The sequence below is a fragment of the Equus asinus genome, chromosome 3, assembly GCF_041296235.1.
Source record: "Equus asinus isolate D_3611 breed Donkey chromosome 3, EquAss-T2T_v2, whole genome shotgun sequence".
NCBI classification, from domain to species: domain Eukaryota; kingdom Metazoa; phylum Chordata; class Mammalia; order Perissodactyla; family Equidae; genus Equus; species Equus asinus.
This window is the reverse complement of record NC_091792.1, coordinates 100,589,965-100,617,197: the sequence shown is the minus strand read 5'-3', so window position 1 is coordinate 100,617,197 and position 27,233 is coordinate 100,589,965. Positions and strand designations below refer to the sequence as shown.

At 35.0% G+C, this 27,233-nt stretch overlaps 1 protein-coding gene across 6 annotated transcripts in view; it reads left to right on the top strand.

Annotated features, from left to right (window-relative positions):
* MRPL1 (mitochondrial ribosomal protein L1) overlaps window positions 1-26,882 on the top strand; it is a 63,183-nt gene extending 36,301 nt beyond the window's left edge. For 3 of the 6 annotated variants that reach the window (XM_070505578.1, XM_070505579.1, XM_044766198.2), the window contains 2 exons: window positions 21,257-21,338; window positions 22,754-24,190. In XM_070505578.1, coding sequence (XP_070361679.1) covers window positions 21,257-21,338; window positions 22,754-22,872 — 201 coding nt within the window. In that variant the 3' untranslated portion in view covers window positions 22,873-24,190. Of the gene's footprint in view, window positions 1-781; window positions 2,214-21,256; window positions 21,339-22,753; window positions 24,191-24,539 lie in introns of those variants that run through there. The other 3 variants (XM_044766200.2, XM_070505580.1, XR_011502171.1) reach the window with 2 other exon arrangements.
* Window positions 26,883-27,233: the final 351 nt, after the last annotated feature.

Sequence of the window (27,233 nt, the reverse complement as noted above, 5' to 3'; positions counted from 1 at the left end):
AATGCAAGGTTGGTTTAGCATTCAACTGTCAATCATTATAATTCACCATATTAACAAACTAAAAACCAAAAGCCATGTGATCATCTCAATAGATAAAGGGAAAGCATTTGACGGAATCTAACGTTCACTCCTGTTTAAAAAGTCTCAGCACACTAGGAATAGATGTTAATAACATCCTTAACCAATAAAGGGCATCTAAGACAAACCAACAGCTGACACCATACTTAGTAGTGAAAGACTGAATGCTTTCTTCCTAAGATCAGGAACAAGATAAGGTTATCCGCTCTCACCACTTTCGATCTTGACCTAGGGAGTCTAGGCAGTGCAATCAAGCAAGAAGAGAGGCATGTGGATTAGAAAAGAAGAAATAGTACTGTCATTATTCGCAGATGGCTTGATCTAGCTGCTAGAACAAAGAAGGGAATTAAGTAAGGTTGCAGATAGAAGATCAATATGCAAAAATTAGTTTTGTTTTTATGTAACAGCAATGAACAATAAGAAATTTAAAAAAATAAATGTCATTTATAGTAATATCAAAAATATGAAATACTTAGAGACAAATCTGATGAAAGATCCATACACTGAAAACTTCAAAACATAGTTGAGAGAAATTAAAGATCTAAATAAATGATGAGATGTTCTATGTTCATGGATCAGTAAACTCAGTATCGTTAAGATTTCACTTGTTCCCAAAATAATGTGTAGGCTTAGCACATTCTCAATCAAAATCCCATTTAGCTTTTTTGTAGAAATTGACAAGTTGATTCTAAAATTCATACAGAAATACAAAGGATCCAGAATAACCAAAACAACTTTGACAAAGAACAAAATTGGAAGTCTACCTGCTTTCAAGATTTATAAAACTACAGTAATTAAGACAATGTGATATTGACATCAAAAGAGACAAACCATCAATGGAATAGAATGGAGTCCAAAAAGAAATGACAGAACATGTATGGACAACTGATTTAAAACAAAGTGCAAAGACATTTTTAATGGAGAAATGATAGCCTTTCAACAAATGCTACTGAAACAATTGGATGTCTTTATGCAATAAAATGAACTTTGACCCACACTTCATGCTCTATATAATTAACTCAACGTGTATCAAAGACCTAAATATAAAGTCTAAAATTATGAAACTTCTGGAAGAAAAATTTGAGTTAGTGAGTGATTTCTCAGCTATGACATCAAAAGCATGATCCACAAAAGAACAAACTGATAAGTTGCTCTTCATATAAATTAAAAGATTTTACTCTTTAAAAGACATTGTTAAGAGAATAGAAAGATAAATCACAGGCTGAGATAAAATATTTGCAAATTATATATCTGATAAATCCACAAGATATAAAGAGCTTTCAAAACTCAATCATCAAACAACCCAGTTTTAAAAATCAGCAAAAAATTTGAACCCACCTCACCAAGATGTGACAAACACATGGCAAACAGATGACGAACACATTGAAAGATGCTCAACGTTATTAGTCATTAAGGAAATACAAACTAAAACCACAATGAGATATCATTATACATCTATTAGAATGACTAACATTAAGAAGACTGGCCATACCAAGTGTTGGTGAGGGTGTGGAGAGACTGGAATGCTCAGACACTGATGGGCGTATGTAAAATGATACAACTTCTTTAGCAAACAGTTTGGCAGTTTAAGAAGTTTAACATCCACCTGCTACATGATCCCACCATTCCACCTTTAGATATTTACCCAGGAGAAATGAAAACATAGATCCATACAAAGACTTGTAAGCAAACGCTTATATCAGACTTTTTTGTAATAGTCAAAAACTGGAAACATTTCACATGTCTGTCAACAGGTGAATGTATAAACAAACTTTGTTATATCTATACGATAGAATATTCTTAGTTATAAAAAGAAACTATTGATACATGCTTTAACATGGATTAATTTAAAAGTAATTATGCTGAGTGAAAGAAGCCAGACAAAAAGGAGTGCATTCTGTATGATTCTATTTATATAAAATTCTGGCAAATGCAAAGTAGTATATAGTGACAGAAAGCAGACAGGTAGTTGCCTTGGGGACTGGGGTGGGTGAAGAGGGGTGGGAAGGAGGGATTACAAAGCAGCACAAGGAATTTTGGGGATGATCAACATGTTTATTATCCTGACTGGTGATGGTTTCACGAGTGTACATATGTCAAAACTTAATAAATTGACTCCTTAATGATGTGCAGCATATCCCGTGGAATACTATTTAGCAATAAAAAAGGAACAAACTGCAGACACATGCTGCAATACAGGTGAACCTCAAAACATGCCCAGTGAAAGACACCAGACACAGAAACCACATGCTGTGTGATAGCATTTATGTGCAATATCCAGAAAAGGCAAAACTATAAAGCCAAACAGTAGATTAGTGGTTGGTGAAGGCAGGAGGAAACAGGAATTAACAGTCAGTGTGCACGAGAGATCATACTGGGGTCATGAAGATGTTTTAAAACATGGTGATGGTTGCACAACTTGATAAACTTACTAAAAAATCATCAGATTGTAAATTAGAAAATGGTGAATAATATGATATGCAAAGTATGCCTCAATAAAGTGATTAAAAATGTGCAGCATGTCAGTTATACCTCAATAAAGTTGTTTAAAAAGGAGTAAAAATCTGAATCTGTTTATAATTGTATCTAATACAATATAACTATTCTATTAAAATATTTATTATTGTAATTATGAGATAACAGATTTTAAAAAAAGATTTCAAAGCAAACTATCTTCCTTAAAAGTTTGAGATTTCCATGAGTGATGTATTATACAATTGGAAATACTGAAGATGTGTCTTTATTGTTGTTGTTGCCACCTGTGTGCTGTAAGAATTGGATGTAGAATGAGTGTGCTTACGAAAGGGCACTGACAGGATTACATGCCTATTAGGGGTCCTCCTCATTTTGGATAAAAGGTGGGTGGCTAGAGCAGGGTCAACAAACTCCAGCCCCCGGGCCAAATCCAGTTGTGGCCTGTTTTTATGCAGTCTGTGAGCTAAGAATAAAGTTTTAAATGGTTGTGAAAAACAAAACAAAGAATTTGCTGCAGAGATCATATATGGCCCAAAATGCCTAAAATATGTACTGTCTCGTTCTTTAGAGAAAAGGTTTGCTGACCCCTAATCTAGGAAAATAGTTTTTGGAAGCGTGAGAGGTGTTAATTTTGTGTTTCCATTTGCCTGTACAGGAGAGTCTTATTTTCGTTAAATCATCTCGATGTCCCTTATTATGATTCTGCAGAGTCTGTACTGCCATATTGCATCAAGATCCAGTTCTAGTATTGATGTAAGGTGAAATTGATCTCGAGTAGTTTAAGCTGGTTTTCCTTCTGTATCAAAGTGATAAGTTGAATGATCTTTCTTAATTATCTCACTTGAGGTTTAGCATCTTGGGTATTGGAACTCAGCCACATAATGCCTTTGTGTATCAGAACTGTACTAATGCTCTTATACCTAGCCAGTAGCTAACATTTGTCAGTGGTACTTGCAGGTAAATTAGTTTCGTTCTTAATCTTTCCTGCCATTTGCACCTATAATTTACATTTTTATGAGATTGATTATGTCTACATGCTATCAGATCAATTGCTCATATCAGTGAAAATGTCATTTGGATGGTATGTTGAACATCATGTAGAAAACAGATTATTATTCAAGTATTTTATTTTTCAATCAGTTATATTGCTGTTATGTAGACACCATTTATTTTCTCTCGGCATGAAGAATAAGTTGGTTGGGATAAAAATAAGTTGCTAAGTGATCAGATTTAAGAGAAAGACCTTAAAGCATAAAATTAAAAATCAAGGTTTATAGGAGAGAAAAGACATATTTCTTCAAGTGGACCCTAACTTTTTTTTTTGCTGAGGAAGAGTAGCCCTGAGCTAACATTGTTGCCAATCTTCCTCTTTTATTTGCTTGAGAAAGATTAACCCTGAGCTAACTTCTGTGCCAGTCTTCCTCTATTTTATGTATGGGTCACTGCCATAGCCTGGCTGAGTGGTGTAGGTCTGTGCCCTGGATCCGAACCCACAAACCTGGGCCACTAAAGTGGAGAGTGCTGAACTTAAACACAAGGCCATGAGGCCAGCCCCTGACTTTTTTTTTTCATTTTAATTGTGACTCTTTCTATGAAATAGAAATGAAGCTAAGGCAGAGTCTCAGAAAATCAAAAAATGAAGTTGAGACATAATATGTACCTGTCCAGTGTATAAATTCTAAATAGCAGTTTATTTTCAGATAGTAATTAAATAATTTAAAAACAATTTTTCTGAATTTATAATGTAGAAAACAATATAATACTGCTCAGATAACTGTTGACATTTAAAAATTTTCAAATTAATATATGCACTTGGTTAAATTTAAGCAGTTGACAAAAATACTTAGGGAAACACTAAAGCTCCTCTCCTTGAAATTGTTTTGTCATGGGACTACTATTAATAGTTTTATTTTATCCTTCCAGAAATCTTAAGGCATAAACATAAACATCATTATGAAAATTTATTTATGTGCAAGATATTATGCCACATATACTGTTCTGTACCTTTCTTTTCCACTTAACATAGCGTGGATGTCTTCAGAGAAGCAGAGATCTGCCACGTTCTTGTCAATGGCTGTGTAGAGTTGTATTCCATTGTGTACATGTTCCATCATCAGTTCCCTATTGATGGTCATTTAGTTCATGTCTAGTTTTATGCTTTACAAATGATACTTTAATGACACTCTTATGAGTATATATTGCCAGTTTTTTCCAAGTATATTCATAAAGTAAGTTTCCAGAAATAAAATATATGTATGTTGAAAATTTTATTGTAAATATTGCCAAATTACTCTTTAAAATGTTTGCACTAATTAATAATTAATCCGCTTGTGTGTTATAGTGCCTCACATACTAGCATTAGATATTATCAGATGTAGTCATTTTTATCAGTTTGTTAGGTGGTGTATTACTGGTGTGTGTGTGTGTGTGTGTAAGGGCGTGTGCACTTCCAGCAGCTTAAGAATTCCAAGGTGAATGTTACAATTGTTTTCTCCTTTGGTTACGATCTTCTTCTGTTCTGCGTCTTAAGATTCTGCATTTCCCCATCTGTCCCCCCATTCTTGTTCCTTTTCTTCTCACATTCCTAGGCCTGCCCTGATTCTCCACCACTCTCTTTTTTTCTGTGCGGCCTCCTGTGGCTCTTTTTACTGTGGACTCCATCTGACTCACCTCTTACCATGACTTGCTCTGTTTACTAGTGCCTACTAAGTGGAATTGACAAGAGCCATGGTCCTTGAGGGTTACTGCTTGTAAAATTGAAGTGTTCACAGACACTGAGATGGCCTGGCATCTGCTGACTACCGAAAATAAAGCCTTTTCATCCAGTGTTTAGGACTGATTTTTCTGACCTGCGATTAGAGATTTTCACTGTATCCTTTATATTTTAAAAGTTATCCTCATTTATTGAATTTTCTTAGACTTTATTCTCTGAATAGGAAATATTATCATTAGCTCATTTATAATCTAGCCAAAAAAGGAAAAAGCAAAACAAAAACCAACCAACTTTAAGTGTAAGTTCTATTTAACAAATGGTTATTAAGTACTGACTCTGTGCCAGGCACAATGTAATACAAAAAAAGAATAAGACCTTTTTTCTTAAGAAAGACATATAGAGGAGATAGATATGGAAATAAATTATGGAAAAGTGTGATAACTGTAATAATAGAATTATATGTAAGACATAAGAAAGTTGCAGAAAAGAATCAATGATTGATGTAATCATGGGATGGAGTAGGTCAAGGCTTGCTTCTAGGAGGAGTTTGCAGATATACTCCAGGTAAATTAAGGGTCATTATTCATTTTTTAAAATAATATATAAGATGATGAATGGTCTATTACACATCTATATTGGCTCAGCTGTTTTAAAGGGACCGAATAACAGTGACTTAACCGTGATAGAAAGTTGTTTTTCTCCCAACTTTGAGCTGGTGGGCATCTCAGGGCTGTTCTGCTCCACAGGGTTATCCCGGGATCAAGCTTCTTTCCCTTTTGTTTTTTCACCATCTCCTAGGGTCTTTTATTCTGTGTGGTTGAATCTTGCTGATAGCATGTCTGACTTGTAGCCTGTGTAAAGGCGGCAAGAGGAGGTGGAGAACAAGCAGCTTCCATTCATGCATGTGAGCCATTGCCTTCATGACTTCTGCCCTCATCCCGTGGTCCTGAGTTTAGTCACGTGGCTTAGTAACTAAATCTAAAGGTAGCTGAAGGTCTGTGCTATGTAGTGTCTGGTTGGATGGCCATGTGCCCAACTGAAACTTTAATTATTTAAAAGAAGAGGGGATGGATTTGGGAGACAATTAAGGTTTTGCTACAGCTGAGGAGGAATCAAGAAACCTAAATGAATAAGAAAATAAAAGACAGGAATTTTTGTTCATTTTGTTTATTGCTGTATCCCCAATTCCTAGAATAGTGTCTGGCAAATAGAGGGTGCTCAATAAATAATTGTTGAATAAGTGAGTGTACAATTGTATGAATAAACAAAGCTACTGCCAATTGAAGATCAGTTAGAAATTATTCAAATACATTATTATATATAATATACAGTGAATCAATGTTTTATTTTATAAAACTGTGATTTACACTAAACTTTTCAAGCAATTCTTATGGAGTAATATTGAAAGTGAAATTTTTAATTCCTGGAATTGCACAAAATGAGAGTCAGAATTAAGAATCCTATCCTCTATTCATTATAGGAATGCTTGGCTAGGTGTATGTTTTGACATTACACGAGAAAATTAAACTATGTCCAGATATTATAGCATAAACCTGCCAGAATAAAGACTTTGAAGTAATTTTCAAAGGGTGCCTGTTACTATTTTATAACATTCCACAAATCCATTTTATGTTAGCTTGAGGCTCTTAGAACACGCTTTGTTTTTTCTCACTGAGAGATTCCTTGTGTGATTTAGGATACTTGGCCTCCAGTCTTCTTGTCCAAAACACTTATAAGTGTAGTTGTAAGCCAGTTGCATTGTTGATTGTTTTTCTTAACTTGTTCTTTATTATAAGGTACAAGTTCTAATTTTCTGTTAATATGGACTTTCCCATTTTAGAGAGGCACACATAATACCTTTATATTTGTCAAAAACTAAAATGTTCTCTCTCTTTCTCCTTTTGCTTTTGTTATTGTTGACTGCCTCACATATTTCAAACACAAATAAATGTGATAGCGTTGTAGTTAGGTTTCATTTGCCGAGAATGGTGGAGATGAAGGGCTGGAACTTTTCACTAGGAAAACATTACTATAGCTGTGAAATATGGCAATTAAGGCTTGTAGGAAGCATTTATCAAGAAGCGAGGCATGAACTGTAGTTTAAAGAGAAATTTGGAATGTGCTTATTTGGTGTCTTTAACCTTCATAATATTTAATACCATAATAAATTACATGACTCTCGTGACCTATTATGTATACTCTTAAAAGAGCCTATAAAACCAGACCCATGTTTCTGCATATATGTTTTCAAGTAGGAACTAGCCAACTTTTATGTCTGAATCCAGTTCAGTAGAATCTCACATATGTAGAAGTACTATCTAGAGTTTTCATGGGTTTTAGACTTTGATTTTCAAGTCATTTCTAGCTGAAAAATCTTTTGGGATTGATAAAGTTAGATAAAGTTTGAGGATAAAAACATAGATTTGCATTATAATGCACACTGGACCTTTTAAAGAGTGCAGGGTACTATGAAATCTACTTAGTTTCAGATCTTTTTTGTAGTTTTGGCCCTTTTATAAGTGCTTTGCTGTCAGCACAGCAACTTGGTAGAATTTTTCACACTTTATAAAAAGTGGCTTTCAAAAGAATGTTTAGTGACAACCTGCTGTATTTCCAATCAACTTTTTCTGTTTTAATTTTTCACTTCAAGTAATTCTTTCCAAGTATACATGCACATACAAATGAGGCTTTTTAAAATGACTTTCAGTATATTTTCTGAAAAACCATAAAATCAGGAATCCTGATGTTTCATCTTAAAACATAGGGGATTCCTTGAGTTCATAGCGCTTTTGAAACGAAAATATAAAGGGAAGTTACACCATATTTGTAACATTTTAGAGAAGAAAGTAATGAAATACCACATATTTTCTTAGAATTTATTGCTTTATAAAGCCTTACCTCTAGTTAAGCTCTTATTTGTAAAAACCCTCAATGTCTACCTTTCTCCTCAGTTTTTGTTTTGAAAAATTTTAAATGAATGGAAAATTTGAAAGAATAGTACAATGAACACCTATATACTCATCACTTAGATTCACCAGTTTTGTTACATTTGCTTAGAAAAATTAGTAAAAGAAGTTTGCTTAGAGAAAATAATAGATAATCTTCATTTTCTGAACAACTTAAGTTGCAGACATCATAACACTTCACTCCTAAATATTTTTGTATGCATAGCCTAAGAATAGGGCATTGTCCTGTATATGCTTTTTAAAGTACTTTTATTTTTTAGTATAGCTTTTAGAATTGATTTATTGCTACTTTTTTCTATTTATAATTTATTGATTTGCTCTTTTTCTTTATCCTATTATCCTGAGATTTGCTTTGCTGTTGGTTTTTCTAATTTTCTGAGTTTTATATGAGGTTTGTGAGTTTTCATTATTTTTTTAAATAATGAGTTCAAATCTGTGAATTTGCCTCTACACATTTGTTTGTTTGTTTTAAGGTATGCTTTTTGGTGAGGAAAGTTGGCCCTGAGCTAACATCTGTTGCCAATCTTTGTCTTTTTCTTTTTCTCCCCAAAGCCCCAGTGCATAGTTGTATATGCTAGTTGTAAGTCCTTCCAGTTCTTTGTGGGATGCCACCACCACATGGCTTGACAAGCAGTGTGTAGATCTGCGCCCAGGATCTGAACCAGCAAACCCTGGACCACCAAAGTGGAGCATGCGAACTTAACCACTATGCCACCGGGCCGGCCCCTCTAATTACATGTTTTGATATTTAGTTTTCTTGTCATTATTTTCTAAATAACTTGTCATGGTACTTTTTATTCTTTTTTGGGAGAGTATTTTAAAATTTGAAACCTTTTTTGACTTCTTTAAATTTTTGTTATGTTCTCGTTTGACTGCATTACGATTGAAGAATGCATCGTTTGTGGCTTCTACTTTTTAAAAATTTCTTGAGGCTTTCATTGTGGCCTATAGTGTAAGATTAACATTCTTTTTCTAAATTTTCCATGAACACCTGGAAATAACATCTTCTGAGGCTTCCAGGTAAAGATAGTGCATGGAACACCACAGTGGTAACCAATTAGAAAATGCCAAATTCTATCAGCAGTAGAGAAAGCCAAAAAATTAATATGATCTAAATTTCAGGATCTTTAAAATGGCTCAGAATCTAGCTCTAGATATCGCTGGAACTGGGTGTTAGTGGTATGTGTGGGCATGGCCCTCTGAAATAGGGAAGATTAGTTGAAAACTATTGAAGATTTTTATATCCTTCACGACACTGGGTAATGGCCCTTTCCCATGCTGGCAGATGGCTGGAAATGTTAAAACAGAAGGTCTCTAAACTGGAGGAGATCCGGAGTTGAGAAAATTGGAAACAGGGAGATTAAATGAATATATGTATACTGAATGCTGAGAAACCCTTTCCTCCACCCCTCCCCGCTTCCCTGATTTGGCTCCCAGAACTCTGGCAGCCAGGTCTCACCCTCGAGGCAGGAGGAGATTAGATAAGGCTTAGTTCAAGAAGAAGAAGAAGAAGGCCTTTGAGGAGCTTTACAGTATTTTCCTTCCTATTTGAACGTTCATGGTGGTTTTACAGTCTCTCTCAATCTCTGGAGAGAGAGTTGTTCATTTCTGGTACTTTGCTGAGAATTATTGGACGTGATTTAAAAATAATTGTTATAATTTGTAGCTTGTTTGTTTTCGATAGTTGTTTTCAAGCTCCCCTTTCCCTTTCTTCTTCTGTCTTTCTCCTTCCCTCTTTTAAATTTTAGTAGCTCTCTGAAGTTTTTCATTTTGGTTCTCTTTCTCCCCTTCTTTCTCTCTTTTTTCTGTTTTTAAATTTTTTTTCCTCTTTTCTGCTCTTCCCTCCCTCCTTGGTTGTCCACCTACATGTTGGAAAGACATGAAAAATATAATTAAATTTATAGGAAAATTAGTATGAATTAGTGGGAAGTGAATCCCACAGAATAGTTTTTCAATGATGTGCAACTTCACTAATTTTGATTACCTAGTCTGGTTAATCAGAAAATGTTGCTTGGTAGATGCTGCCTGAGTTAATAATGCTATATAATTAACAAATCAGTTGTTTATATTAAAAATGTTCTTAACATAAGAGTTTGTTCTCTAAGGATGTTTAAACGTTTTCTTGTAGTCTTATTTATATTATTCATTCTTTGTGTCATAAAACTTTTTAAATGTATTTGACAGTCTCTGAATTATTACTAATTCCAAATTCGTAGAATCAGTAAGTTTCTTATGAAACATCTGTTCTTCCTGTGAGTGGAGTGCTACTCTTGCTGTTTATTTTCTTATATCACAGGACAGGTTCCCACTAGTATACTATAACATCAAGTTAGGTAAATAAAAGAGAGTAAAGCATTCTGGAGAAACTATGTACTTTTAAAATATATGTGCCATTTGTTCTGTTTTAGTTTAGAAACTATTACTATTTTTATTCTTTTAATTTATTAATATACAATTAGAACATAGAGTCTTGAGCAATTTGGAATGAGGAAGATTTCTAAAAGCTTCACTATATATGGTTGAAATTTTGAAGAACATCTTTTAAAAATACATTATATAGGGGCTGGCCCCATGGCCGAGTGGTTAAGTTCGCGCGCTCCGCTGCAGGCGGCTCGGTGTTTCGTTGGTTCGAATCCTGGGCGCGGACATGACACTGCTCATCAAACCACGCTGAGGCAGCGTCCCACATACCACAACTAGAAGGACCCACAATGAAGAATATACAACTATGTACCGGGGGGGCTTTGGGGAGAAAAAGGAAAAAATAAAATCTTAAAAAAAAAAAAATACATTATATAATAACCCAGCTTTGGCATCAGCAGTTATCATAGCATTAAAGGAAGTACAACTGTAGCCCTTTTACGATCATGTAAAAGTCTAGATTTTGAGGACTTCTAATTAATAATGGTGTTGGCAAATCAAATCTAAACTCATTTGCTAAAAAGAAAGAACAGAGATTAGGACAGCTCAGATTTATGTTTATACCAAATCATGCCAAGACCTGATTTAACTAGTGTTTCATGTCTGGGTTTCAAATATACTTGGATCTTTGATATACTTAATAGAAAGGAAGTGTCTTTGATGTTCTTTTTTCCCCTTCTTTTTAAAGTTGTAGACATGGTCCATTCATAGGCGTGTTATCGCTGTGTTTTGCTTGTGTAATGGTGAATTGTTTTGTGGTAAGAATATTGTCAGACTGGCAGCTGATAAAAGATGAAGTGTACTGTAACAAAAATAAACAAGTTCAGGCCCAGGGAGTATAAATGTAGTAAAATATATGTTGAAACCAGAGCTTTCGGTTCTGGTGAATGTGTTAGAACAGAAAAAGTGCATGTGTTGGAGTTCTGTTAAACAACAAGGTGTGGCTATTATAGTACATGGAAATTGAAAGCTTATTTGGAAGCAGCTAGGTCCAAAAGTTAAAAAGTAGCAAGCAAGGAATACTACTTAGATCCATTAGATACAAACAATAGTTGGATAAAAGGCAGCAGCCGGTTGGCTTCATGGCTCACTGCCACTTCTCTTCCTCCTTTTCCTTCATTCCTTCCAGTTGATGATTAACTTTTCTTTTGTTGCATTATTTTTGGTATACTACAGTGTGCTGTCATAGATAAGGGAATTATGAAGAAAGGAAAATAAACTGTCAAATGTAAAAGTCAGATTCTGTACTTGTTAATTCTCGTTAAAAATAAAGGAAGTAGATTGGCAATAGATCTTAGATCTTCAAGAGTATGGGACTATGAAAGAGGAAAAACTAATATTTATCCAGAACCCAATATGTGCCATCATTTTGCTCAATGCTTTATTGTGAGAGATGTATATTTAACTGAGGTGAATAACCTTGTAGTATTTTAGGTTACATCCTTTGGATGGATTTTTATCAGTGTTCTTACCCATAAGAATGTTAGAACAAGAAATAATTTATTATCATTTCCAGTTTTCTTACCTATGCCATCATGAGATCAGATGATAATTTCCTAGAACTTTTGGGAATTGAAAGTGTGACTATCCTCTTCTATCAGATATAAGTAATAGCATACAAAAAACCATACCATTTGAGATAAACAGCTAACTTTTCTCTTTAGCTCGTTGTATTAACTCGATAAGGCAGTGCTCTTTAATCAATAGAATAACGCATGATAAAAAATACAAATGTGACATAACATGTAAAAGGGAGGTAAGCTGACTTGCTTTCCTTTGATTTCCAATCCATTTGTTAACAAGTAGTTGTCAGTGTGCTGCACACACAGCTTTCTTTTGTTAGCTTTATTTCAAAAACCGGTGATAAGTATGATACTTTTACTGACTTCTGTCTTTATCCAAATGCTGGGAGAAGAAATTGAATGGATCTGAAAGATAATTCCTTATGAGTTTCATTAGTGTTACTTCTAAATAAATTATAAAATGCACTAATATAGTATGTATAGTAAACAGTAAAATATCTTTTAGACCTTGTTATAAGTGATTAAATATATTAAATACAAACACAAAATTAAGCATTTTCCAGACATCTTTATCATAAGCAATGATGAAAGCTCCTTCTGCTTAAGAGCACCCTTCTTCCCCCATTTAGGTTTTGCTAAAGGTATTAATTTGTTAAAGTGATGTAAAGCATAACTCATACTACAGCTTATCTTTGTGTGAATTTTCATATGTTTGGAGACAAATAATGTATTCTAATAGAGGAGTTGGCAAACAGTGGCTCTGTGGTCTGTTTTTGTACTGCCTGTGAGCTTAGAATGGTCTTTTAAAGGGTTGTATTAAAAAAAAAAAGAATATGCATGGTAGACATCATATGTGGTCCTCAAAGTCTGAAGTATTTACTATCTGGTTCTTTACAGAAAAAGTTTGTCAACCCTAAAGTATAATTATGTAACACAGTTCCAGTTCCAGGTAAGATGGTGTAATCACGTGACACCCTGTCTCTCCCACTGAATGCAGCTATTATAAAACCTGGACAGAGTGTACGAAGTAGCTATTTGAAGACTCTGAAAAGTGAAAAGTAGCAGGCAAATTAGGGAAGACCTAATTTGAAGTGCCACCCCACTGACAGTGAGTTTGCCATTTTCCCCCTGTTGTCACATGGCCTGGTCTCAATGTAGCCTGGAACCAGGAAGTGGACGTCAGTGCAGGCAGGGAGAACTCCAGGAGAAGGCCTCTATTTCAGGCTTGAGAAAGAGAGATCATAGCTCCTCGCAGTGGCAGTGGGTGCAGAGGAGGACACAGATGTCTAAAACGTTGAGGAAGGGGAGCCTGCCTTTCCCATTAGAGGATCTGTGGTCACAAGAGGGTGGGGCATGCTGCCTTTGTTTTTTTTTTCTCTCTCTGTCCTTGACTGCAGGAATAGTTGCAGAAAGTAAGTAGCAAAATGGGGTAAATAAAGCCCCAGCTTTCTGGGCAGAGTGCTCAAAAGGAGAGCCCCAGGGAATGAAAAAGTATGGGGGACATCAAGGCAAAGCGGAAACTTGGGAAAGAGACCTCATAAAAACTTTTTATGAACTCCTGGAGATGAAATTACTGGAGATGAAGAGGAAAGAGTCAGAGAACTTGAAGACAGATCATAGAAATGATTCAGTCTGAATAACAGAGACAAAAGATTGGAAAAAAAAGAGAAAGGCTTTAGGGTCCTATGGGACAATAATGAAGATCTAACCTCATATCATTGGCATCCCAGAAGGAGAGGAGGAGGTGCTATGCAGACAGTTCACTTAAGGAAATACTGGCAAGATCACAGAGAAACTCTCATACATTGCTGGTAGGAATACAAAATAGCACAGCCATTCTAGAAAACAGTTTGGTAGTATATTATAATGCTAAACATACATTTACTGTATGACCCAGCAGTTCTACTCCAGCGTTTTACCCCATAGAGTTGAAACATTTAAAGTGATATCAAAGTTTCTGTTCACACAAATATCTGAATACTAATGTTTATAGGAACTGTGTTGATAATCACCAAAAGCTGGAAAAAGCCCAGTTGTCCTGTGTGTGAATGAATTAAAAAAAAAAAAAACTCTGGTACAGCCATACAATGGAATACTACTCAGTGATAAAAGGGTGTGAACTATTGCTAGATACAACAACTTAGATGACTCTCCGAAGGTTGCATCCTGTAACCTGAGTAAAAGTAGTCTCAAAAGGTTACATGCTGACACTAAAAGCACAGGCAACAAAAGAGAGAAATTGGATTTCATCAGAACTTAAGACTTTGGTACATCAAAGGACACTATCAATAGAGTGAAAAGGCCACTGACTGAATGGCAGAAAATATCTGCAAGTCGTATATCTGATAAGAGACTTGTATCTAGAATATATAAAGAACTCTTTTCAACATCCATTTATGATAAAAAACTCTCAACAAAGGGAGTATAGATGGAATGTACCTCAGCATAATAAAGACCATATATGAGAAGCCCACAGCTAACATACTCAATGGCAAAAAGCTGAAAGCTTTTCCTCTAAGATCAGAAACAAGACAAGGATGCCCACTCTTGTCACATTTATTCAACGTAGTAGTGGAAGTCCTAGCCAGAGCAATTAGGCAGAAAGGCATCTAAATTGGAAAGAAGGAAGTAAAATTAGCACATTTGGCACATGACATGATTTTACATAAAGAAAACCCTCAAGACTCCACCAAAAACTGTTACAACTTTACTGAATTTGTTTATTAGTTCTAAGGTACAAATGTTCAATGTACAAAAATCTGTTGTGTTTTTATACACTAACAGCCAACTATCAGAAAGAGAAATTAAGAAAGCAGTTCAATTTATAATTGCATCAAAAAGAATAAAATACCTAGGAATAAATTTAACCAAGGAGCGAAAGACCTGTATACTGAAAACTATAAGACGTTGATGAAAGAAATTGGAGGAAATACAAATAATGGAAAAATATTTTGTGATCATGGATTGGAAGAATTAATACTGTTAAAATGTCCATATTACCCAAATGAGTCTACATATTCACTGCAATCGCTATCAAAATTCCAATGGCATTTTTCACAAAATTAGAACAAACAATCCTGAAATTTGTGTGGAACCACAAAAGATCCCAAATAGCCAAAGCAATCTTGAGAAAGAGGAACAAAACTGGAGGTATCACACTTCCTGATATCAAACTATATTACAAAGCTATAGTAAATCAAAACAGTATAGTATTGGCCTAAAAACAGACACCTGGAACCTAATAGAGCGCCCAGAAATAAACCCATGTACAGCCAACTAATTTATGACAAAGGAAGCAAGAATATATAGTGGGGAAAAGACAGTCTCTTCAATAAATGGTGCTGGGAACACTGGACAGCCATATGCAAAAGAATGAAATCAGGACCACTATCTTAAACCATACACAAAACATAACTCAAAATGGGTTAAAGACTTGAATGTAAGATCTGAAACCATAAAACTCCTAGAAGAAAACGTAGGCAGCAAGCTCTTTGGCATCACTCTTGGTGATATTTTTATGACTCGAAAGAAAATGACAACAAAAGCCAAAATAAACAAATGGGACTACTTCAAACTAAAAAGCTTCTGCACAGTGGAGGAAATGATCAACAAAATAAAAATGCAGCCTACTGAATGGGAGAAGATATTTGCAAATCATATATCTGATAAGGGATTAATATCTAAAATATATAAAGAAATCATACAACTCAATAGAAAAAAAAATCCAATTAAAAAATGGGCAGAGGATCTGAATAGACATTTTCCCAAAGAAGGCATACAGATGGCCAACAGGGATGTGAAAAGATGGTGAAAATGACTAATCATCAGGGAAATGCAAATTAAAACCATAATGAGATAGCACCTCATATCTGTCAGAATTGCTATTATCAAAAGGACAGGAAATAACAAATATTGGCAAGGATGTGGAGAAAAGGGAACCCTCGTGCACTGTGGGTGGGAATGTGAATTGGTGCCACTATGGAAAACAGTATGGAGCGTCCTCAGAAAGTTAAAACTAGAGCTACTGTATGATTCAGCAGTTTCACCTCTGGATATTTATCCAAAGAAAATGAAAACACTAATGCAAAAAGATATATGCACCCCTGTGTTCATTGCAACATTATTTACAATAGCCAAGATATGGCAACAACCTAAGTGTCCATTGATAAATGAGTGGATAAAGAAGATGTGGTACATGTATATACAATGGAGTATTGCTCAGACATTAAAAAAAAGATGAAAGCTTGCCATTTGTGACAACATGGATGGACCTAGAGGGTATTATGTAAGTGAAATAAGTCAGACAGAGAAAGACAAATACTGTATGATTTCACTTATATGTGAAATCTAAAAAATAAAACAAATGAACAAAACAAAACTCATAGATACATAGAACAGATTGGTGGTTGCCAGAGGGGAAGGGGGTTGAGGGAGTGGGTGAAATTGGTGAAAGGTATCAAAAGATACAAACTTCCAGTTATAAAATAAATAAGTCATGGGATGTAATGGGCATCATAATGACTAGTCAATAATAGTTGTATTGCACATTTGAAAGATGCTAAGAAAGTAAATTGTAAACATTCCCATCACAAGAAAAAAAAAGTGGTAACTAGACTTACTGTGGTGATCATTTCACAACGTATACAAATATCCTGTCATTATGTTGTACTCCTGAAACTAATATAATATTGTATGTCAATTATACTTCAATAAAAAATTTTTAAAAATTTGAAAAGAATTCATCTAGGGGGCCAGCCCCCTGGTGTAGTGATTAAGTTTGGCACACTCTGCTTCGGTGGCCCCGGTTTGCGGGATCCCTGGCATGGACCTACACCACTCATCAAGCTGTGCTCTGGCGATGAGCCAATACAAAGTAGAGGAAAATTGGCGCAGATGTTAGCTCAGGGCCAGTCTTCCTCAAGCAAAAATAGGAAGATTGGTAACAGATGTTAGCTTAGGGCTAGTAGTCTTCCTCACCAAAAACAAATCCTCTTATATCTCAATAATAAAAAGATAAGTAATTCAATTAAAAAATGAGAGAAGAATCTGAATACACATTTCTCCAACTAAGATGTACAGATGGTTGACCTTCATCATCACCTGATCCACCTTGTTCTTACGTGACCTCATGCTACGTTCTCTGTCTAGAAGACCCTCTTTGTCCTTCAAAACTCTTCATCCTTTAAGACTGAGTTTAAATAGCACCTTCTTTGTGAAGTGTTCCCTGTCAAAATCAATCACTTCTTCTCTGTGCCCTGGGAGCACCTTGTTCATGTAGTTGGGTGGCACTTGTGGTGTTATACTTAAGTGACCAGGTGGTAAGCTCCTTGAGGGCAAGGTTTGTATCTTACTTATCTTTCTATCTTCAGCATACTCTTTGACAAAGAGTGGGGGCCTAGTAAATGTTGCTAAATTGTGTGGTGGTAACATCTAAAAACTAGGAGGGAGTAAAGGATTCCTTAGGCAGAAAGAAAAATTGCTATTTTTCCCGCTTAAATGTGTATTCTTTTCCTTTCAGCATTTGACTTAGTTTCCCCTTTTCTCTCCTTAGTTTATAAGAAACTCAGTTATGTTCTCCAGACAAGAGACACTTCACTTTTCATAAAGATAAATGACACCTACCAGCTGTGTCCAGGGTTATAAGCTAGTAACAGTGGAAGTGGGGTTCAAATCCATATTTCTCTGCCTTTAGAGCTCATGCACATAGCTGCTGGGCCACTCCTTACCATATGTGTGTCCTTGGATAAGTTTACCAAGTTTTCTGAGTCTCGAATTGTAATTGTAAACGAGGAATAATAATAGTACCCATCTTTAGGATTCTTGGCACAAATGAATGAGAATATCTGTGTAAGGCGTAGAACAGAGCTTGGATCAGAGCAAGCACCCAATAAATCGAGCTGCTCAATCGATTATTATTATTATTATTTTCCTGAATGTTGTATAGGGGATACACAGATGGTCTTCCTTCTCTTGGTTTAGACTGTTAAGAGGTATGGAGGTTAATTACTGGCCCATCTGCAGAAACCATATGCCAGGCCACCCTTTTTATAATCTTAGAGCATTGCATTTTGAAGGGATTTTGGAGGTCAAATGTTTTAACACGTGCCTTATCTAAGGCAGCAGTCCTCTGCGGTTTCCGGTTAGAGGTGGTCAGTTATCTAGAGGCTGTCAGAACGTTTACAGTGACAGAACATGTACTGTGGCCACTTTAGGAGGAACATGTGATTGTTTAAAAATTATGCATACATACTTTGCTTCCTTTTTTTTTTTTTTAAGTTCTACTCTCTGTAAAATGTAAAAAGTTAAGTTGAATCCTTTTTCTGCACTGTTTTCCTTAGTCCTCCAAAATAGTTGAACAAACTTACCTCTATACTGGCCGTTCTGAAAGTGTGGCCCAGGGGTCCCTTTTAACTGAGACATTGTCCTCAGGAGCTTTTCTTCTCTCTTCCCCTTTCTTTTAATCAGAGAATCCTTGAAGACCCTAAAAGCGCAGGCTGAATTTTTTGTGTGCCTGTGTGCATTTTTCTGAAGCAAGGTCTGATGACCTGAAAAGAGTTTAAGAATCACTGCCTTAGACACTCTCCTGACTACAGTTTGCCCTGCATATGTATGCATCTCAAAGGGACAAGAAATGGTTAAGGACCCTTGTTTTTCAGTTTTCTCATAATGCTAGGAAATGTTTGAAGACAAAGATTAGGAATTGCATGGGATGAGGAAAATCTGCAAGTCAAGACAAAGAGATAAGAGTTCACCTGTTATCCCCTGAGGCACTACCCTGACGTCTTGCGTAAGCCTCCATCTAGTCTGCTCAGGGAATTGTCTCTGACATAGTAAGGGATGTTAAGCAGAAGGTGGGATTCAGTAAAGCAGTCTTTCCTTGAAAACGTCTGCTACAGAACAGGGAGCAACTATTTTGCCCTGTAGTAGACAATCACTTTAGCTAAACATAGATAGTATTGTGAGTGTTATTTATTCAAATACACACATGCACACACACAAATACAGTGTTTAACATAGTTCAGTATCCCCTTCAAGGTCAAACCCTCCCTTTTTTTTTCCTACTGTACCAAGTCTTATGCTCTGCCATTGAGAATCTAACAGATAATATCGTCTCCTCCAAATGGTCATCCTTGCCTTCTTGGTCTTTGTGTAAGACCACAAAATGTTATTGCATGGGAGAGCACTATCGGAAGTGCAGAGTAACTGAGATGTAGGTAGAAAAGCTTGCAAATGTTGCTTTCCTGGGTTATCTCTAGATCATTATCAGCCCAGATAAATTTCCTGTGCAAGTTTTGATAAAAATCATGGTGCATGCATTATGTTTTTGTATGTAGCTCTCTCGGCAGTAGACAGTTAAGTAATTACAGTTATGCCCATAAAATATATAGCTTTTTTGTAATTTTGTGCAATATCTAAAAGAAAAAGTCAAAAGCAGCGTTAAGGCTATAAATATATTTTAAAGTTCAGTAGAGGACATAGTACTAAAGATTAGAGGTGCTAAAATTTGGACAGAAGTATAAACTATGTTTTAAAACATTTTTGTACATTTTAAAACTTAATGAAATCATTGAAGTCATCCTAATAATGAAAGTTGCAGGGGAAGTAATTTTGTCGCATGTCTGAAGCATACGTTGTTATTTTAGCTTACTACCGGATATAAGTCTGCAGAAAGAAGAGTTACAAAAATCTGAGAAATTTAACGTATACAGTGTAACAGTATAGATCATAACTATTAAAAAAGATATGTTGGACCTCTTCCCTTTTCTTGCATCTATTACCTTCCCAAATTTGAGGTAGGTGTAGGTCTTTAACAAAGGGTAGAGGAACTTATGTAGAGCTGTGGTGGTTACTTCAGGTGATGATAGAAAGAAAGGCAATTTCAGGTAAAGTGGAGAATTTAGAAATGAAAGGAGACAGGGACACATTGATACCCCTTAGCATTTTTTGTTTTCTTCTTTTTAACATAGCAAGTGTAAGGTGCCTTGTCTGCCAGTGAACTTGCATCAATGCAAATTACAGTATATAAGGTCTACAGACTTTATAAGGTGGACTAAGAATTGCTGGATTTTTTTCCTCTCAGAACTCTCACTTATGGATTGGCATAAAATGAAAATCCCTCCGGTAATGTGCAAACCTTCTCTTTAGGGTTGGCTACTGCATCATGCCCAAGTGAGTGTCCAATCAGTGCTCTCTAACGATGATGAGAATCACCTTTTCCAGGAAGAATTCTCTTTATGCTTATGCAGCACATTCCTCACAATGGTCTCAGAGTCATTGAAAAAGAGAAATCTTGCTTGAACTTGAACTCTTACTGTGTGATTTTTGCCAGTTATACAATTATAAGTTTTATATGAATTTGAAAAGATTCATTTGGCAAAGTGCAAAATCCTCTAAACATTGGAATGTAATAGAACTGATTTTAACTGGTAATATTTAAGAAGAATAACATACTTTGAATTTGAATGGTGAACACAAGGGCTTTCCAAAGGTGTGAGCTAGGTTTAGGAGTTTTCTGAATAGGGCTTGTTCACTATATATTTACTCACTGTAGTTTTTGCTAAATAGCGGGATAATTGTTGTTGCATAGTTAGAGTGTTAGCATAGCATCTTGAAAATGTCTCTGGGAGATATATGTTGTCTGAATGTGTGTCATCAAGTAGTTTTATTTTGGACTCATGAAAGCATTAATTTCTAAACATTTTCTTAGTTTCTTTTAAAAGTAAATCAACAAATAACTTCAAGAGAAAATATCATTAGTTCCTTGGGGATGGTGTTTTCTGCCCCAGGATATGTTTTGGGGTAATTACTTGGAATTCAAGGAATCTCAAGTGGAACAACTTCAAAACACTTCTATAATATGTTATATAAGGTAATTAAGTCTTCACATGTAAAGACATGCACATATAACATTCTAAAAGAGTTATGGAAGCTTTTTTTTTTCCACAGTAGGGTCACGGTAGGATAATTTGCATTAGTTGAATATTTGAAAAACACTGTCTAGAATAAGTGCTGATACAGTTACCAAAAATTGTATTATCTTCTCACTTTCACATCATTAATGTTCTGTTCTTTTCTTGCAGCTGGATATGTCAAGTGACCAGATAGCTGCCAATCTACAAGCAGTTATCAATGAAGTTTGTAGGCACAGACCGCTGAGTTTGGGTAAGTAGTTTGCTGGGCTGGACTTCCCTATAGCCCTGTGATACTTTAAAAATGTAAAATGTTAAGAAAACAATCAAGTTAATATGCAACTGCAATAGCAACAGTATTTCCAGGGATTAAAGAAAAAAAGTTAATTCACCAAAAAGATCCCTAATTACCTTTTTAACAAGTTCTAGTTGTTTAGAGGGGAGACCTCTTTAACATTAATAAGGAACATATCCTGAAACCTTTGTAAATTCCCACATTATTTCTACCATTAAATGTAGTAAAATCTGAAAGAAGACTGTAAACTGATTGCCTTAAACTTACAATGGTGTTAAATAGAAACTAAAATCATTTATGAAATGGTATTTTGAAGCCAGACTATTTACTTTGTCATCGGCACTAGGAATTGGCTTTCTTAATCTTATTTATTTTAGAAAAGAAACAAGGTTTTAGTCATGTCATGAGAGTCACTTCTTATAATCGGGATAATTCTTGGAGAGCAGTGAAACTTGATCAAGATGTGGAAGCTGTGTTGTAGGCTGGGAACATGTCCAGTGCCCTTATCATTGCGTTACATGCCATTCACATTCCTTCCTCAGATAAATTTTACTCACAACTGGTTGAAGGGAGGCAAGGGTCCGTTACTCTCAATTCACTATTCACTTATAGGCTTACCATTATAGGAATCTGTCAGGTTTAGTTTTATGACCAAATGTATAATTAAAACACAACCTTAAGCTGTTTTTCCCCTTCTTTGGGAGTTAAACACCCTGGTGAATAAATACCTCATGGGTTAATTCTTTTGTTCTAGATATGGCCATAGTACTTAGTAATTGTATGTGTGTGGATTCTTATATTCCATGGAGAGCTTTGATTTCAGTGTAAGGTCCTCTGAGACTATAGCAAGAGTAGAATGATGGACAGTAAATCTCTAAAGCCAATGTAGTTGTCTTCTTTTTGCCATTTTAAATGAAGTCCCTTAACATTGTTCTTATGAAAAGCTTTTTAATTTTTAGGGAATTTTACTAAATGTTTTGTAACACAGAGGTAGCATCTGTGCTGACTGTTTTAAATAAATATTTAGAATATTACCGTCAAATGTAAATATCACCACCTGCTCCCTTCACTGTTGACTCTGCAATAAAACAAATTCTAGGTGATCATCTTCTGGAAGAGAGAAATGAATTATTAGTGAATACATGTAGTTTCAAGGATAAATCTCTAATATTCTAGAGTACAGCTAGTTTGTCTTCTACTCTAGAAATGACACAGTCTTCCTTTCTTAGAATTAACTGTATTAGTTCAGTAATATCTGTGCTCTTCAAGTGAAAATATGACGTGAGTCCTATAAGGTTTCTTGTTCTATGTTGTATTTGCTCATTAGGTGCCTATGGAATAAAATGAAAGTTGATTCTTGTCTTTGTTTCCAGGATCGTTCGTGGTACGTGCTCTCCTTCGTAGTTCAACAAGTGAAGGTTTGTTACTAAAGATCGAGCCATTGTTGCCAAAAGAAGCAGAAACCAAAGAAAGTAAAAAAGAACCTGCTTAAAAGTGTTGGATTGTGAAATTATTTTCAGTGGATTAAGAAGCAACGGAGAAAATTATAAAACTATAATTTTTACGTTTGGTGTCTTGTTATTTCTTGATCATCATACTTGAAAGTGAATTTTAACACTGAAACATCTTACAACACTTTGAAAAGTAAGAAAATAAAATTTTCTTTGAACCTACCTTTTAGATCCAGGTAAATTTTCTTGCTTAGAATTCAAGTTCTACATGCTGGTAATTATAGCAGCAATTTCTAGCTTAATAACTTTCCCTTGAGAGCCATACCATCTGAGGAAAAAGTAATATCTTCAGTTCCCGTAAGAGAATGGCAGAATAATGAGCGATGTCACAAATATGACTATTTTCTAAAGAAAAAATATTGAAAATGGTCATTCTAAAAAATTCTGAATGTCATTTGTGATAGCATGAATATAGAAAATGACTAAGCAATTAAAACGTGTGGGAAATCTTTTTTCTCTTAGGAATTAATTTATAATATTGATGTTTTTTGTAATAACAATACTGTGTATTTTTATGGTGCTTTGCAATGTACAAGGCGCCATGTGTAGTGTTTTCATGTACTTAACTTCATTTGATCTTGAGTTCCTCTGCTTAATAGCAAGTAATAGATTTGGTTAGTGTTTGTTGAGTGAACATCCATCCCATGAGGTAGATAGAACAGCTTCATTTATGGCTAAAGAGTTAGGCTAAGAAGTTGTATGTTTCATCAGTGCCAGTTTGCAAACTGGTGTTGGTCCTTAAGGGTTTAGTGGTATGTGACAAAACAAAAAACATAAGGATAATTTTGGTATTCAGTTGCCAACTATTCTTTCTTGGGAATGATTTCCTTTACTCTGAGACTATCTTCTACTCTTTTAGGAGATGTTCAAATGCTTTTTTTAAATGAAATAATAGTGCTGGTGAGCTTTAATAACACCCAGTTTGTAAAGAATATTTTGATGGCTCCATGAGGTCTCTCAAACTGTTCTTGAAGTTTTAGTCGTCTGAGAAACCCAAGTGACCGTAAACAACCACTGTACACCACTAAGCTTTTTCCCACAGGGAAATTAAAATTTAAACACTGTTTCCTGGGGCCAGCCCCATGGCCTAGTGGTTAAGTTTGGCGCATTCCACTTCGGCAGCCCGGATTGAGTTCCTGGGCATGGACCTACACCACTTGTCAGCAGCTGTGCTGTGGCAGTGACCCACATACAAAATAGGGGAAGATTGGCAACAGATGTTAGCTCAGGGTGAATCTGCTTCAGCAAAAAAAATAATTGTCATCATAATAATAAAATTAAAAATAAAGTCTATTTACTAAAAAAAACTGTAACATTAACTATAAAAGTAATAGCCGTTGCCTTCTATTGAATGCATACGGCTATTTTATGCTTTATGTGCATCCTGTAATTTCATCCTCACAGGAGTTCAGTTAGGAGGGTGGTACTCCCATTTTACAGATAAACAAATTGAAACTTGTGTGAGGACCCCTAAGTGGCAAACTAAGATTCAAACCTGGGTCTGTCTTATTTTGAAGTTTGTTCTCTTGACCATTTGGCTATTTTATCTCCTTTTTGTATATTCTAAGATAAGGTAAACTATTTAACTGAACAGCTTAAAATTTTTAAAATATTGAATAATTACCCTTCAGTTTCTTGGTATCTCTAGTTATGGAATCATGGCAGAACTGATGTGAAGAAAGGAGAAATAAAAGAGTTGGAAGGATGAGATGAGAAAAGAGTAGTGCAGATGGAGAGGAAAAGAGATCTACTTCTTTCCAGTAGTTACCATCTTTTGAAAGCTTACTCGTTATTTGAAGATCCTAATTCACAGAGAAGAATCTTTCTTATTGTATTTGTAGATTTTCTTTGATTAATACAGTAAGTATATTCTTATTGAAAATTTTAGAAACACTAATAATTATTTTAAAAAATCACTCAATTCTACTACTCAGAGATAACCAGCATTGATATTTTGATGCTTTCCGCTCTTTTTTAATTGACAGAGGGAACATGCACATGCGTAATGTTATAAAGTAAGCATTTCCTCATATATTTAAAATCTCATATGAAAAGGATCTTTTTAGTGGTTGAGCAATATTCTACGCTGTTGATGCTCTAATTTATGGAATCATTTCCCAGTTGTTGGGTATTTGACTTTTTTCAGGTCCCCCTGGAAATTATTTATAATGCTTTGGAGAAAATATTTGAGCATAATTTATTTTTGTCTCTATTTCTAGAAGTGACATTCCTGGGTTAAAAGGTATGATATGGCTAAAGGTCTTAATTATATCTTAGAAAAGTGCCTTTTTGATCGGAACAAACCAGAACAAGGAAATACGGTTGGAAAACTTGCTCTGGGCAAGAACATTCCAGGGCCTTATTAACTGGCCTATGAATAAATTATTCCCTACCCTTCCATTAGAGTATTTTTCCTTTTGGCTAACTGGAACTAATGTTGACTGTTTGTAATGGTACGCTTCTGAAAAAATGGTAGAAGTGCACTAGATTACTTACTATAAATGTTTCTCTTTTGCATCATTATTATTGCATTTTCTTCTTAGAGAACAGTGAATTAAATCTTATATTTAAAAAGAGTAAAAACTTAAAAAATTTGTAGTAAATACTAGTGATTCTCAAACTTTAGCTTGCATCCAAATCACCAGGAGGGCCTGCAAGCACAGATTGCTGGGCTCACTCAGCAATATGGGATGGACCTTGAAAATTTACATTTCTAACAAGTTCCCAGGTGATGATGATGTTGCTGGTCCAGGGACCACACTTTGAGAACCACTCGTATCTCCTAATAACTCTTTTAACCTTGACTGGGTAAAAAAACTCTAGCTTGGTACCAGTATTAGTTTATTTAAAAATTCCACAGGTAATTCTAACACCAGGGTTGAGAATCACTGGTATATGCAGTTAGCCAAGTTATAAAACATGTAAAATTTTCAATAAAAGGACTTTAAAAGTCCGAGATGAAAAAAAGATAATGCACCAAATTTGAGAGCCAGGACTAGTTTCTACCTTTCTGGTCTATCCCTATGTATAAATAATTTAAATCATCGCTTCTAACCCTGTGGGAAAACAATTCAAATTCTGAGATCTTTAAGACAAGGATCACCAATGTACTTGTGACAAAAATTTTGATACACCTTTTACAGGTGGCATTTCATGTTGTTATAAGTGATATTATATAACATAATTAATTAACATTATGAATATAAACACACATGGAAACATAAACTTAATGGTTTTATTAGGATTATCTTGTTAAAGACCGGATGTTTGGGGTGGGATGAGGGGACCTATTCAATAGCCACTGGGCTTTTATAGCAAGTAGTTAATCACAGTGTCCAGTAGGTGGCGATAATAACCTTTCATATAATTTAGTCGTGCTTATTGGTAAATACTTACTTGGTTTTCATTTGATTATACAAATAAAATAGCAAAAATGCTTTATAGGCCACTTGCAGCTTTGTTTTGGAATGGATAATTTCTGTTCATTTTGCTCTATTTTGGGCATACTACAGAGGTTGCTTTAGGTGTCACTCTGTAATAAGCCATATTTAGATTTTTTGTGTTTCTGTTTAACTTTCTTTATGGAGTTTTTCAAATACAAAGAAAAAAGAACACATCCATTTACTCACCCTCCAGCTTCAGCAATTATCACCATTATGCTGTTGTTCTAGTTTCCTCCATCCCTTTCATCTGTCCACCCTGACTCCTAGCTTGTCCTCATCCCTGCAAGAGTAATTAAAAGCAAATGCCATATATCATATCATTTAACCTACAGAGTTGTAAGAATAATCAAGCCATAATTACAAGAAGATTTCAGGTCCCTTTTCCAGAACTCATTGTTTTTGTGTTCTACTCTGGCCATTGAGGGCATTTTGTTTTTCTAGATTATATTTTTTATATAGTAATGGGTAAAACACCTATTTCTAGTGCTTTGAGATCTTAGAGTAACATTATTTAGCCACAAAAGATTCTATGTAAATATCAATACTTTAAAAAATAAAAAAGAAGAAATGGATATCCTTACTTAAATTTTTGTCTTTGAATCAAAATATGAAATTAGAAATTTAACTATTATAAGGAATAGGTTGAAATAATATTCAATTTTCCTCTGCAAGTACCCAAAGGAACAAAAAAGTTTTACTGTATTGTTTTATTTTTAAAAAATAGAAGCATGTTCAATAAGTTAGGCAAGTAGAGAAAGGAAGCACACCATGAAGAATTTAAAGAGAACAATGACTCATAATTCCTTAAATAACCGTTTAACATTTTGTTGTACTTCCTTTTTTTCCTTCTCCTTGTGTGGAGGTCTCCTTTTTCCCTAAAATAACATGGCCATTATCAC